The 14,265-nt window shown below is 39.9% G+C and overlaps 2 protein-coding genes across 2 annotated transcripts; both read left to right on the plus strand.

Moving 5' to 3' along the window:
* Nucleotides 1-5,471: 5,471 nt before the first annotated feature.
* dhrs9 (dehydrogenase/reductase (SDR family) member 9) lies at nt 5,472-9,095 on the plus strand. Its single transcript, XM_035773369.2, has 4 exons — nt 5,472-5,784; nt 7,800-8,058; nt 8,246-8,409; nt 8,644-9,095. The coding sequence occupies exons 1-4, from the start codon at nt 5,472-5,474 to the stop codon at nt 8,865-8,867; spliced, it is 960 nt and encodes a 319-aa protein (XP_035629262.1). The 3' UTR covers nt 8,868-9,095.
* Nucleotides 9,096-9,240: 145 nt separating this feature from the next.
* On the plus strand, nt 9,241-13,297 carry rdh1 (retinol dehydrogenase 1). Its single transcript, XM_035773367.2, has 6 exons — nt 9,241-9,742; nt 10,901-10,948; nt 11,064-11,385; nt 12,144-12,402; nt 12,590-12,753; nt 12,863-13,297. The coding sequence occupies exons 1-6, from the start codon at nt 9,713-9,715 to the stop codon at nt 13,117-13,119; spliced, it is 1,080 nt and encodes a 359-aa protein (XP_035629260.1). The 5' UTR covers nt 9,241-9,712; the 3' UTR covers nt 13,120-13,297.
* Nucleotides 13,298-14,265: the final 968 nt, after the last annotated feature.

Consider the following 14,265-nt stretch of genomic DNA (forward strand, 5'->3'; position numbering starts at 1 on the left):
AAGAGCAAACTATAGCATACCTGTTTTGTCTTCCTGTCAAGGACTCTTCTGATATCCTAGCCATTTGGTCACTACCAACAATAAAGAATCCCTCCTACCAGAGGAAATTCCTATCTTATTCTCAGTCTACGCCTTTCTCACTATCTCCCCTTCCATTAGACTGATAAGAGTTCAATCAGCATTATGTCTCTAACTAAGGAGCTTTTGTGAGGCAAAGGTACATTCATCCAATCAATGAGTCAATATAAGTTAATGCGTTTAACCATGCATTGATTAATATGCGCATTACTCCACACCTGTCTGACAATTTGTTCTCTTAGAAAGATTCAGGTGTGCAGTATGTGCTGTATTTTTATAAATACATTTAAATAAACTTGAATACTGAAGTACATGGCTTGCATCAAATTCACCAAATATCTGAATTACATGTTTAAATATGCCTCTTGAATAATATGGAAGGAATGTTTAATGAGATGGAAAAGATGAATGCAGTAAACGTAAATTATATCAAGATTATTTCTATGTAAGTCAACAGTTGGATTGTTGAAATAACTTATGTTCCAGTGATAGGTGTGGATCACCTGGATGTCAACAGCAGAACGTCGTAAAAGTATTGTACTGACTGACCTAAGGTCGTTAGTCTGTACAGCTAATTCCCCCAGAGCCACCATGATAACATTCATTAATAACAGAATCACACCATAGAATCACACCATGGATAGTAAAATGAGTGTAATGACCTATTGGCCATTGGTCTCTAGAGCTGATTCACACAGAGAATATATAGCGCAACATCCATCAATCAGAGATACAGTGGGGAGAACAAGTATTTGATACATTGCCGATTTTGCAGGTTTTCCCACTTACAAAGCATGTAGAGTTCTGTAATTTTTTATCATAGGTACACTTCAACTGTGAGAGACAGAATCTAAAACAAAAATCCAGAAAATCACATTGTATGATTTTTAAGTAATTTATTTGCATTTTATTGCATGACATAAGTATTTGATACATCAGAAAAGCATAACTTAATATTTAGTACAGAAACATTTGTTTGCAATTACAGAGATGATACGTTTCCTGTAGTTCTTGACCAGGTTTGTAGTTATTGTAGTTATTGACCACTCCTCCATACAGACCTTCTCCAGATCCTTCAAGTTTCGGGGTTGTCACTGGGCAATATGGACTTTCAGCTCCCTCCAAAGATTTTCTATTGGGTTCAGGTCTGGAGACTGGCTAGGCCACTCCAGGACCTTGAGATGCTTCTTACGGAGCCACTCCTTAGTTGCCCTGGCTGTGTGTTTCAGGTCGTTGTTATGCTGGAAGACCCAGCCACGACCCATCGACCCAGATCTTGCGATACATGGACCATCCATCCTCCCCTCAATACGGTGCAGTCATCCTGTCCCCTTTGCAGAAAAGCATCCCCAAAGAATGATGTTTCCACCTCCATGCTTCACAGTTGGGATGGTGTTCTTGGGGTTGTACTCATCCTTCTTCTTCCTCTAAACACGGCGAGTGGAGTTTAGACCAAAAAGCTGTACTTTTGTCTCATCAGACCACATGACCTTCTCCCATTCATCCTCTGGATCATCCAGATGGTCATTGGCAAACTTCAGACGGGCCTGGACATGTGCTGGCTTGAGCAGGGGGACCTTGCTTGCGCTGCAGGATTTTAATCCATGACGGCGTAGTGTGTTACTAATGGTTTTCTTTGAGACTGTGGTCCCAGCTCTCTTCAGGTCATTGACAGGTCCTGCCGTGTAGTTCTGGGCTGATTCCTCACCTGCATCATGATCATTGATGCCCCACGAGGTGAGATCTTGCATGGAGCCCCAGACCGAGGGTGATTGATCGACATCTTGAACTTCTTCCATTTTCTAATAATTGCGCCAACAGTTGTTGCCTTCTCACCAAGCTGCTTGCCTATTGTCCTGTAGCCCATCCCAGCTTTGAGCAGGTATACAATTTTATCCCTGATGTCCTTACACATCTCTCTGGTCTTGGCCATTGTGGAGAGGTTGGAGTCTGTTTGATTGAGTGTGTGGACAGGTGTCTTTTATACAGATTTGTAAGTAGGAAAACCTGCAAAATCGGCAGTGTATCAAATACTTGTTCTCCCCACTGTACATAGATACAATCAGAGATACATAACTCCCCAACCTTGGACCAAATTAGGCTAATGTTAGATTAATTTAGTTCTTATGTGTTCATTAACCAATTCAATTAAAACACTCTGTCCGTTTCGAAGAATTTGTAAGGTTCTTGTTTGCATAAAATGGACAGAGACCAGCAACCAAAATTAGCCAATAGCGTTTATTCTCGCGAGCGCTGGTCATAATACCATGTACATTGGTTTATATACCTCACATTTCACATAAATGTCCCTCATCCTCTCAGATACAATGGCAGTATAGTGCACAAGCCTTCTCACATTGTCTCCCACCTGTTAAACAATCTACTACAAGCCCAAGGTCTCTCCCCTCCCTGGGTGGGGACAGAATGTCCTGTAAGGAACACAGTTTTCCAGCTGGTCCGACGATAGCTCCATTAGTTTCTAAAAAGGAACAGAAAGTCCTTGTTCTAACTCTTGACTAAAACTACTAGTTATAGTTCTACGTTAAATGTATACATCATTTAGTCATTATTCATAAAAATCCCATAACAGCTAATGAGTGTCAGATCATAGTGTGAATGCATGGAGTTCACTTCTTAGTAAAAGGGCTCATGAGCACCAACATGTGAAGTTCATATGAGCATGTCAAATTGGGTGTCAAATGAAAGCCAAGAGTTTATATTTTTGAGAAATTAAGCCATATATGCATTTTTCAACCATTTTCCATCCTAATAATTAGGAATAAGCAAAGGCTTTGATTTCTGGTCAAACAGATGGAAAAGTTTTTTTTAGGAAACATCTAGCAGAAAAGGTCTTAAAAGGTATTAGAAATACATCAAAACACAATAATGTTGAAGTAAATACCCCTGCCAACTAATATCAACACTTCTATTTAGTTCTGGAGGAATGTTTCTGCTTTCTGTTAGTTTTATGAAACATTGCCTTGTGAGTTGAGATTCTGTTTTTTCACATGTTCAGAGAAAAATTGTTAAAAGTAGTCCTTGTGCATAGAGTTATATGGTTTGTTAAACTTTGAAATCAATGGTTTTTGTTTGGCATTAATTTTAAGTGTCAGCGCAATTCCGTTTCCGTGGAATTGTCCATGTGTCAATAGTTGAATGCCATAGGATATGCCATAGGGGTTGGCGATAAGACCAGGACTAGGCTAAGGGGTGATTTTTAGATTCTACTATTAAAAATGAGAAGATCGCTTTGAATCTAAACATTGTCAATAAAGGTGGTAACTTGGAGCATATTCAGTTAATGGGCCTTTTTGTTCTTTTCAAGTATACTTCATTAGCCCAACAACTATGTTTTTAAGGATGTGCCTATGACCACAAACCTTTCAACAGGCAAGAGTACACTTATCATTTCTTTGTTATAAATTATCCTAATATCTGACCAAACTCAGGTCTTTACAAAAGTCTGAATGGTTTGAGGTCAATAGCCGCGATGGCAGCTGTCAGGATAGACAGGAATTTGTATTGCTTTAGAGACGGTTATTAATTACCATCTGTAACTGATGATGAGTCATATCAAGTGGGATCTTGAGAGGGTTTGTTTGAGATGGCCTGTAATAAAAACAGGACTGGTCATTGTGAGTCATTCCACTGGGTGTCTCACAATGTAGTCAGAGTGACGACCCTGAATGAATAAGGGTAGTGTTGCAAGATAGATCTATGATAATCATAGGCTATCATTATAGACAGATACCATCATGAAAACATCCTATACCAGCATACCCACCACACCTGAATGGTAGGCCAGTAGACTTGGTGCAGTAGGTGAACATTTCAACACTGTCATGTTTACACTTCATTAGTGTTTACATATATATATTTCACTCATCCACATAAATAGGTTGCAAATCGAACATTTGAAATGAACGACTGGTGTTCAGCTGTGGTTGAAGAGTAGTTACAGCTTTTATAACGTCCAGCAGATGGAGTACGTCGACCGTCCATAAAAAAATGGGTAAATAAAGTTTCTTCATACACCGGAAGGTGAAGAACACAGAGAAAATTATTTTAGGACAAGGCATACAGTCACTGATGTTACACTATTACCAGCCACTCAACAAGCGTACTTAGGGGAGCGCAATTCTGTCGCCTGGGGTAAGTTTCCAGTGTTTTTTTGCCATGTCTGAGAAAGGATATTAATCAAGCAGTTCAGTTTTTGATGAACATTAAATGTTAGGACAAACGTTAGTCGAGCTGATAAAGTTGCAGTTCGCTGAACAAGTGATTCGAGTCACTCGTGTATCATCTTTCTAAGAATGGGCTAACTGCCTAGACGTGTTTATTGAAAAATGGGATGAAATATAACGAGGTGATTTAAAAAAAAAAATCTGAGTCTGAATCTGATTCATGTTCATATTTTATGCGTAGGTGTTGGAGGTCATTGCTGTCAAGTTTTATTTATATATATATATATATATTTTTTTGTTGTTGTTGTTATGTTGTTGTATGCAACAGGGGCTAGTAATGTAGATGTGGTATGAAGATTTCAGCCATTTATCCGAATAATTTTCGCTCAATCAGATAACCCATAGTGGTCAAAGATCATTCATGGTTAAAATGGTAAGCAGGAGATCTTATCATTCGTTTAGATGTTATGTAGACAGTTTATGGTTTTGTTGAACCAGGGAATAGGGCAGGCTAATCAGTTTGGAGCTATAAAACTTTGTGATAATGCATCATCTTTTGTAGCCAAGTTGATTTACCCATCAAGTTTCCTCTAATTCCATGCCTCACTTCATGTTCAAATGGCCATGTCATCTACTATATATTTCACTTGGAAATATTCTGTAATTACTGTAGGCAAGTTGTCCTTTGTCCTGGGCACATTCTTGTTTTTTCCAAGCACTACACAGCTGATTCAAATGATCAAACTATCATCAAGCTTCAATGATTTGAATCAGGTGTGTAGTGCAAAGTCAAAAACAAAATTGTCACTAATTTGCGTCCCAGGGAACAGGATTAAGAAACACTGCTCTAGCTGTAGGATAGTCACTAAGCAGAACTTTCAGTTGCTCACCGTAGAAATGTAAACAGACCTTGAACACTTGTTGTAGTGCAAACAACACAGCAGATATGATATGAATTTGCTTCTAAAATCTAATTAAAATGAATGGATATATATGGTTTGCAAAGTAGTATCCTACAAGATTCTGCTGTTTTTGCCATTGGACTGATTGCATTGATTTTTCTACTGGTTTGTGCTCCTTGGTAAAATAGGAGATAATATGATATGCTCCCAATGAACCTTCAATTACATATCTTTGCAAAGAGAAAATGTGTATTTTTAATATGATAAAATATTATGTTTACCTGAATGAACCTCTTTCCTCTCAGAAATGTTCCTGTACATTATTGGACTGGTGGCTTTTTGGTTTGTGTTCCGCTGGTACAGGGAACTCGCAAGAGTACCCAATAAAGGAGAGAAATATGTCTACATCACTGGCTGTGACTCTGGGTTCGGGAACCTTCTGGCCAGACACCTGGACAAGCTGGGCTTCTGTGTGATCGCAGCCTGCTACACTGAGAAGGGGGAGGATGAGCTGAAGAAGGTCTCTTCTGAACGATTGAACACAGTCCACCTGGATGTCATCAGCACTGACAGTGTCAACAAAGCAACAGCATTCATCAAAACCTTGGTTGGGGAGAAGGGTGTGTGTCTTTTGAAGTCCAATTTAGCCAAATGTTGCAACTTTTTGTAATACTTGGATATTTTGGTATTCAAAATATCCAAGTATCTAGACTGACCGTTGGTCTACTCAATAGTTATAATTACTATGCGTCAGATTAAACTGTTGCTATGGAATTTCTAACCACAAACATCCTAAAGGTCCAATGCAGCTGTTATCTCTATCAAATACTTTCTGGGTAAGAATTAAGTACCGTACTCTGATTTGTAATTCAAATAGTCAAAAAGAAACAACTTGCTTCTTTCTCAAGGAAGATTTTTGCTAGGACTGTCTGGGAGTGGCCTGAGTGGGGAGAACTGAAAACTAGCTGTTATTGGTAGACTGGTTTGGATGTCACCGGACAGGCCAAAAACACAATCCCACTAAAACAGTATGACATTTCTTGCAATCTTTTCAAACAGCTCTTACACTAAAAGGGCATTATCATAATGTTTATAATTTCACAGTATTATTCCAACCTCAGTGTGGAAAAATATACAGTTGAAGTCGGAAGTTTACATGCACCTTAGCCAAATACATTTAAACTCAGTTTCTCACAATTCCTGACATTTACTCCGAGTAAAAAATCCCTGTCTTAGGTCAGTTAGAATCACCACTTTATTTTATGGATGTGAAATGTCAGAATAATAGTAGAGCATTATATATATTTCAGCTTTGATGTCTTTCATCACATTCCCAGTGGGTTAGAAGTTTACATACACTCAATTAGTATTTGGTAACATTGTCTTGAAATTGTTTCTTGGGTCAAACGTTTTGGGTAGCCTTCTACAAGCTTCCCACAATAAGTTGGGTGAATTTTGGCCCATTCCTCCAGACAGAGCTGGTGTAACTGAGTCAGGTTTGTAGGCTTCTTTGCTCACGTACGCTTTTTGTTCTGCCCACAAATCTTCTATAGGATTGAGGTCAGGGCTTTGTGATGGCCACTCCAATACCTTGACTTTGTTGTCCTTAAGCCATTTTGCCACAACTTTGGAAGTATGCTTGAGGTCATTGTCCATTTGGAAGACTCATTTGCGACCAAGCTTTAACTTCCTGGCTGATGTCTTGAGATGTTGCTTCAATATGTCCACATCATTTGAATGCCTCATGATGCCATCTATTTTGTGAAGTGCACCTGTCCCTCCTGCAGCAAAGCACCCCCACAACATGATGCTGTGCTTCACGGTTGGGATGGTGTTCTTCGGCTTGCAAGCCTCCCCTTTTTTCCTCCAAACATAATGATGGTCATTATGGCCAAACGGTTCTATTTTTGTTTCATCAGACCAGAGGGCATTTCTCCAAAAAGTACGATATTTGTCCCCATGTGCAGTTGCAAACCATAGTCTGGCTTTTTTATTGTGGTTTGGGAGCAGTGGCTTCTTCCTTGCTGAGCGGCCTTTCAGGTTATGTCAATATAGGACTCGTTTTACTGTGAATATAGATACTTTTATACCTGTTTCCTCCAGCATCTTCACAAGGTCCTTTGCTGTTGTTCTGGGATTGATTTGCACTTTTTACACCAAAGTACGTTCATCTCTAGGAGACAATGCGTCTCCTTCCTGAGCGGTATGATGGCTGCGTGGTCCCATGGTGTTTATACTTTCATACTATTGTTTGTACAGATTAACGTGGTACCTTCAGGCGTTTGGAAATTGCTCCCAAGGATGAACCAGACTTGTAGAGGTCTTGATTTTTCCAAGAAATTTGTGGAGTGGTTGAAAAACTAGTTTTAATGACTCCAACCTAAGTGTATGTAAACTTCTGACTTCAACTGTACATATAAAACACAGGAAAATCATGTGTTTGACTGCACTGGGCCTTTTTAAGTTAACATTTCTCACTGTAAGATACCTCACTCCCATATGTGACAACTGGCTTGTAAGCACTTGTTGACATTTGTAGGCATGGAATGTTTTCCTTCATTGTGACTACAGCCTGTGTCCTGCTGTGTGTGTGATTTTGTTTGTACAATATGGTCTGCCTTAATATTTTTTTCAGGTCTGTGGGCTGTGGTGAACAATGCTGGAGTCTCTGTACCATCAGGTCCCTGTGACTGGATGACTGTCGACGACTACAAGTCCATGTTGGATGTTAACCTTATTGGAGTCATTGGTGTGACTCTGAGTGTCCTGCCCCTCATCAAGAAGGCCAGGGGCAGGGTGGTGAATGTGGCCAGCGTGTTTGGGAGGATAAGTGCCTTTGGGGGTCCCTACTGTGTGTCAAAATATGGAGTGGAGGCTTTCAATGACAGTCTACGGTGCGAGGCCTGGCCTTTTGTCTAAGAATATACTGTATCAGGTTTATTTGAATGAGTTCGAGAATTGTAGCATACTGAATAGTGATGCTCAGAGCATTATTCTCTATGGCTCTGAGTTTATATGGATACGGTATTGCAGACATGTTTTAATGTTTGTTGTCGCACATTTTCTGTTTTTGAATTCCAGGATGAACATGTCAGCGTTTGGAGTTAAAGTCCTGTGTCTTGAACCAGGATTTTTCAAAACAAGTGTGACTGATCTAAATCTCCTGAGAAAGAATGTAAAGACATTGTGGGATAATCTGTCTGAAGAAATCAAAGATCAATATGGACATGATTACCCAGAGAGAGGTACTGTAAAAAATATGTTGTTTACATATTTCTTTTTAAACAAACAAATATACACATGAACCTGTGCATGCTGCTGTCGTGTGATTGATGCAAATAGGTTCATCAAAACCTGTGTGACAGAATGACAAGAACTCCAAGAACGGGCTGACAGGGATTGCCCAGGGCAAATGAACTGGGCAAGTTAAGTCTGCCTTTGACGTCAGCTTGTTAATGGAGGTAATACCTTTCTTCCAGCAAATGTGACATTGGAGAAGAATGTTGCGACGTTGCTGGATGGGGACCTGATGAAGGTTGTGAGCTGCATGGAGCACGCCATCTCTGCTCTCCACCCTCGGACACGCTACTCGCCTGGCTGGGATGCCAAGTTCTTATGGTTGCCAATGTCCTACCTGCCAACTTGGATCGCTGACAAAATGCTCTTAAAAGATATGGCCAAACCAACAGGATCTATTCTTTAATGTTAATGGTTGTCTGACCAAAAGCAAGAACATGTCTTTATTTACACTCTTGGGACAGCAAGAAAAATTCCATTTTTTTTCCGATGAGAAAAAAGTATTGCATTTGATTCAACCAATGAATGAAAAATGAACAAACTTAAAACAGAGTTGAGATTTGCGTTTTGTCTAATCACATTTTGTATTTGTATGGTGTTTCACTGGTCTGATAATAAAATTGAATGGAAAGAGTTTGTGGTTCAGAGAATGTTTTCATTGTGTCCACTTGATACATACAGTAAATTATATTCTGTCTCTAGACCATAAATCCAAACTCTAGTCTAGCTCTACTTGGGCTGTGTTTCTGTATAAGCACTTTGTGACATCTGCTGATGTAAATATGTATAAATACATTGGGTAAGCTAATCAAATCTCATTGAAGGATACAACCAATAGTTGTTTCCCAGGTTGCTAAGGGGAGATGGCTGCTGCTGATTATAGTATTATGTGCATTCTACTTTACCTGCTCTGGCTCCCTTTTCATTCATTGGTCTTGAACAACGTCACACTTACTGCTCTGCTCAATGATACTGTGTGACTTTGCAGAATGGAGTGCACCTTCAAAAGAAAAACATGAGTGACCTAGCCCTAGAGGCAATCAGATGAAAGAGGATGCATTTACCAGGACTATTATGGTCATGTAAACCATTGAAGGTCAATGGGACATATTACACAATCAAGCAGCACAGACCTTCGACACGGCTCCCATTCTGTAGCCCCTCGTAAAGTCTTCTTATAGTAGCCACTGGGAAGCACGTAGGTTGGACTGCGGAACAAACTCCATTCTGCTTTTTAAAAATATATACTGGATGAGAACGCCAAACTTGCAAGTAGCCATGGTAGGTCCAATGTATAATTTACATTACAGAAGATGTTGTATAGGATGCTAAATGTCCCTAAATTCCTGGATTTTTCAGAAATCCTAGAATTTGTGGAAACTAACAAGAATTTTGTAACCCTAATCCCATGCAAGTGGAAGCAGTAATAATGTTCCTTTTAATGGTCAATTGTGAACAAATTGAATTCAACACAACATACTTATTGCATTTGTGAATATAGGTTTATATATAATTGTGTGGGTATATATTATACATTTTTACATAAGCATAACACTGCCAGAAATAAATGACCTTTAACCTTGTTGACAACAGTGTGTGGACTTGTACATGATTTACTTTACAACAGTGTTTATGTACACATTTAGGAGAGACCAGGAGGCCATCTGGTGGTTAGATAAGCGCTATTACAGTTGTTTGCCATTATACTGCTATGATAGAATAGTGTCATGATGAGAAAACCAAATAGACTTCGCCTACTGTATGATTTTATAGCAAATTCTTCCTATCAAAAAACAAAAGCTTCCTAATCAAATGTTTACTCTCATTGGATATACCTGTGACTTGCTACCATTAATTTCAACTGCGGAATCAGAAATAATTATTGAAAAAATAGGGTTGTAGAATTTAGAAGAATTGTAGAATTTTCTATTCAGCCACGTTCTCTCAAACCAGAAATACGCTTTTAGGTATTATCTTTAAACCTGCCAGACATGTATACTATGTCAAATGAAAAGCTGTGAGCTGCTTGCAGCCAAGTTTGCTTATGTGTGATTATGGCAAACTAATTATATAATCCTTCAGGTGTGTACCAGTTCTGTAAGCAAGATAGACAAGGAGTATGGCGATGGAGGACACAGACAAACAACTGCATATGAAAATAAATTGAATAATTATACTGTAGGCCTACTCTAAACACGAAGCTATTGTCTTAATTTGAAACCTCATGATTTAATATGGTTCTTTAGAGCCTATTCCTCTTTATCAATATAGTTATGCTGTTTGTATTATACTGGCAAACATGTCAACTTGAATGAGTAATTGGAATACGAATGGATGAAGACTCAGCTTTCTCTGGTGTAAGTGTTTTGAAGGAAAGACTAGATGATAATATGTTATTGAAAAGGTACCATTATATAACGGAAATGTGACTCCCTACAGGTCTTTCCTGTGGTGTCTGAAGATAATATTCTATTAGACTTTTTTCAGGTGAGATTGATACAGTTCCTTACCTTTAATAACTTTATAAAATGACTTTCTTTATTACATTGCTTGATTGATTATGCAATAAATAATATTGTAATTTTATGCGTGTCTGTTTTAGGCACACTTGGCTCTATCCTGCATACTCATTTCAGTTACAGCCATAACCATCGCCTGGTTTATTAGAGATTCTTTCAAAGTTGAAGATTTTGACCAGAAACATGTCTTTATCACGGGCTGTGATAGCGGATTTGGAAATTTGGTGGCAAGGCAGCTTGACCAAAAGGGGTTTCATGTAATAGCCGCATGTCTCACGGAGAAAGGTGAATCGGAATTGAAGGCTGCGGCCTCTCCCAGACTGAAGACAGTTCTGTTCAATGTTACCGACAGTCCGAGCATCGAGAGTGCGGTGGAGTTTGTGCGCGCCGAGGTTGGAGAGCGAGGTAAGTGAGGAAGGCAGCATGGGGGTAGATAGGGTGCCAGTCAGAGTCGAGCACCGGGCGAGATAAAAATGAGATAGGGGTGCTTGACTAACCGAAACTGACCCATACATCTGCATATTTTCAAACCACCATCACATTAAGAGCTGCTGAGGAAACATCTAGAAAGCCTACCGTAACATTATCTAGACACAGTGATGAGAACATTGACAACATTTTGTTAGTCACCAGACAAGTTTACTCTGAATCACATAAATGGTCTATGTGATTTGAAGTAGATGCCAAATTGGAATATTCTTGCTTTAAACACTAAACACTAAAACATATTGATTTATGCCTATCCCAAGCTTTGAAATATTACTACTGCACTTACTGCCCAACCCATTTAGAATGAAATATTTGGTGCAAGATCCACAATCATGTCATGCATCCTTTACCTCTTTCCACAAGCAGATTAGTGAATGGAATATTTAAGACACCTTTGCTTCACATATCCAGCCCTGGTTAAAGATGAATTAATTGCCTTTTGACATTCCCAGAATTCATCTAGCTATTGATAGGACACATATTGCAGTAGGGGGCATCACTCTAGGATTACATGTAGTAGAAAAGAGTGTGTGTTACACTGCAACTGTTCTGTAGTAGTACTGTAGTATCTCTTTCTACCCACATTTCTCATCATATAAGAGTACTCTAATACTTGATAATGCTGTATCACATGTCGTTATTGTAGGAAATCTCCTTCCCTCTCGGTATCACAGGTCTCTGGGGGCTGATCAACAACGCTGGGAGGTCCACACCTATAGGCCCCACTGAATGGATGCAGTTGGAGGACTTCAAGAAAGTTCTAGATGTGAATTTAATAGGTCTGATTGACGTGACCCTGAAGTTCCTCCCACTCTTAAAGAAGGCTCAAGGAAGGGTGGTCAATGTTGCCAGTATCCTGGGGAGGCTTGCCCTCAACGGAGGAGGCTACTGCCTATCTAAGTATGGTGTGGAGGCCTTCTCTGACAGCCTTAGGTACTGTGGCATTGTTTTACAGTATAATGAACTCAGTAAACTAGGGATTGATTTCCAAGCATTCTATTACGGAACTGTAACTGTGCGACGCTGTGCAGGGTAGAGTCGCACCACAGAGTTATTCATAGATTTAAGCATCTTAGTGTATTAGCTAGATAACGACTAAGCTGCTTGCTCTTATGTTCAGGCGGGATATGCAGCATTTTGGTGTAAAAGTGAGTATCATTGAGCCTGGTTTCTTCAAGACGGGTGTGACCAGGCTGGACCTCATTGAAGCAGACCTGCAGAGACTGTGGAACCGTCTCCCTGAGGAGGTCAAGCACTCATATGGACCCAAATTCTTTGACGAATGTGAGTAAATACTGTGTACTGTATGTTTTTTTTAAATGGTTGAGTCATGTCATTACAATGCTGAAACATTCATGTCTGATTCTCATCCATTTCCTGTGGTCTATTACAGATGTAAAAGCTCAGGATTTCTCCATGGGTCTCCTGTGCAGTTCAGACATCTCCAAGGTGACCAGTTGCATGCAGCATGCTCTTACAGCCCGCTACCCGCGGACCCGCTACTCACCTGGTTGGGATGCTAAGCTCATCTGGATCCCCCTGTCCTACCTCCCTGCATTCATAGCAGACTTCACAGTCGCTGTTCTACTTCCTGTCCCCAAAGACGACAGAAAGAGCCATTCAAACCAAGTGGGTGTGGCAAACACATGAGCCACTGGACTCTTTCCTTCATCAATCACGTCTATGATACGTTTTAGATGGATTTATATTCATGATTTGCATTTCAAGGATGTTGATACTACACCAAATAAAAATATAAGTGCAACATGTAAGGTGTTGGTCCCATGTTTCATGAGTTGAAATAAATCCCCAACATTTGCCATACACACAAAAAAAGCGTATTTCTCTCTATTTGTTGTGCGCAAATTTGTTTACATCCCCAGCATTTCTCCATTGCTAAGATAATCCATCCACCTGACAGGTGTGGTATATCAAGAAGCTTATTAAACAGCATGATCATTACACAGGGGCACCTTGAGCTGGGGACAATAAGTGCTGTTATTGTGAAGTGGAAATGTCTAGGAGCAACATCGACTCAGCTGCAAAGCTGTAGGCCATACAAGCTCACAGAACAGAACATTGCCTCTGGAAGCAACGTCAGCACTGTTCATCGGGAGCTTCTTGAAATGTGTTTCCTTGGCCGAGCAGCTGCACACAAGCCTAAGATCACCATGCGCAATGACAAGCATCGGCTGGAGTGGTGTAAAGCTTGCCGCCATTGGACTCTGGAGCAGTGGAAACTAGTTCTCTGGGGTGATGAATCACGCTTCACTATCTGGCAGTTGGATAGACGAATCTGGGTTTGGCGGATGCCAGGAGAACGCTACCTGCCCCAATGCATAGTGCCAACTGTAAAGTTTGGTAGAGGAGGAATAATGTTTTGGGGCTGTTTTCCATGGTTCGGGCTAGGCCCCTTAGTTCCAGTGAAGGGTATTCTTATTTTTTTGTACATTAAAATAACATCAAATTGATCAGACATACAGTGTAGACATTGTTAATGCTGTAAATGACTATTGTAGGTGGAAGCGCCTGATTTTTTATGGATTATCTACATAGGCGTACAGAGGCCCATTATTAGCAACCATCACTCCTGTGTTCCAATGGCACTTTGTGTTAGCTTATACAAGTTTATCATTTTAAAAGGGTAATTGATCATTAGAAAACCCTTTTGCAATTATGTTAGCACAGCTGAAAACTGTTGTTCTGATTAAATAAGTTAGAAAACTGGCCTTCTTTAGACTAGTTGAGTATCTGGAGCATCAGCATTTTTGGGTTTGATTACAGGCTTAAAATGGC

The sequence above is a fragment of the Oncorhynchus keta genome, chromosome 7 (assembly GCF_023373465.1).
Source record: "Oncorhynchus keta strain PuntledgeMale-10-30-2019 chromosome 7, Oket_V2, whole genome shotgun sequence".
In the NCBI taxonomy this organism is placed as follows: domain Eukaryota; kingdom Metazoa; phylum Chordata; class Actinopteri; order Salmoniformes; family Salmonidae; genus Oncorhynchus; species Oncorhynchus keta.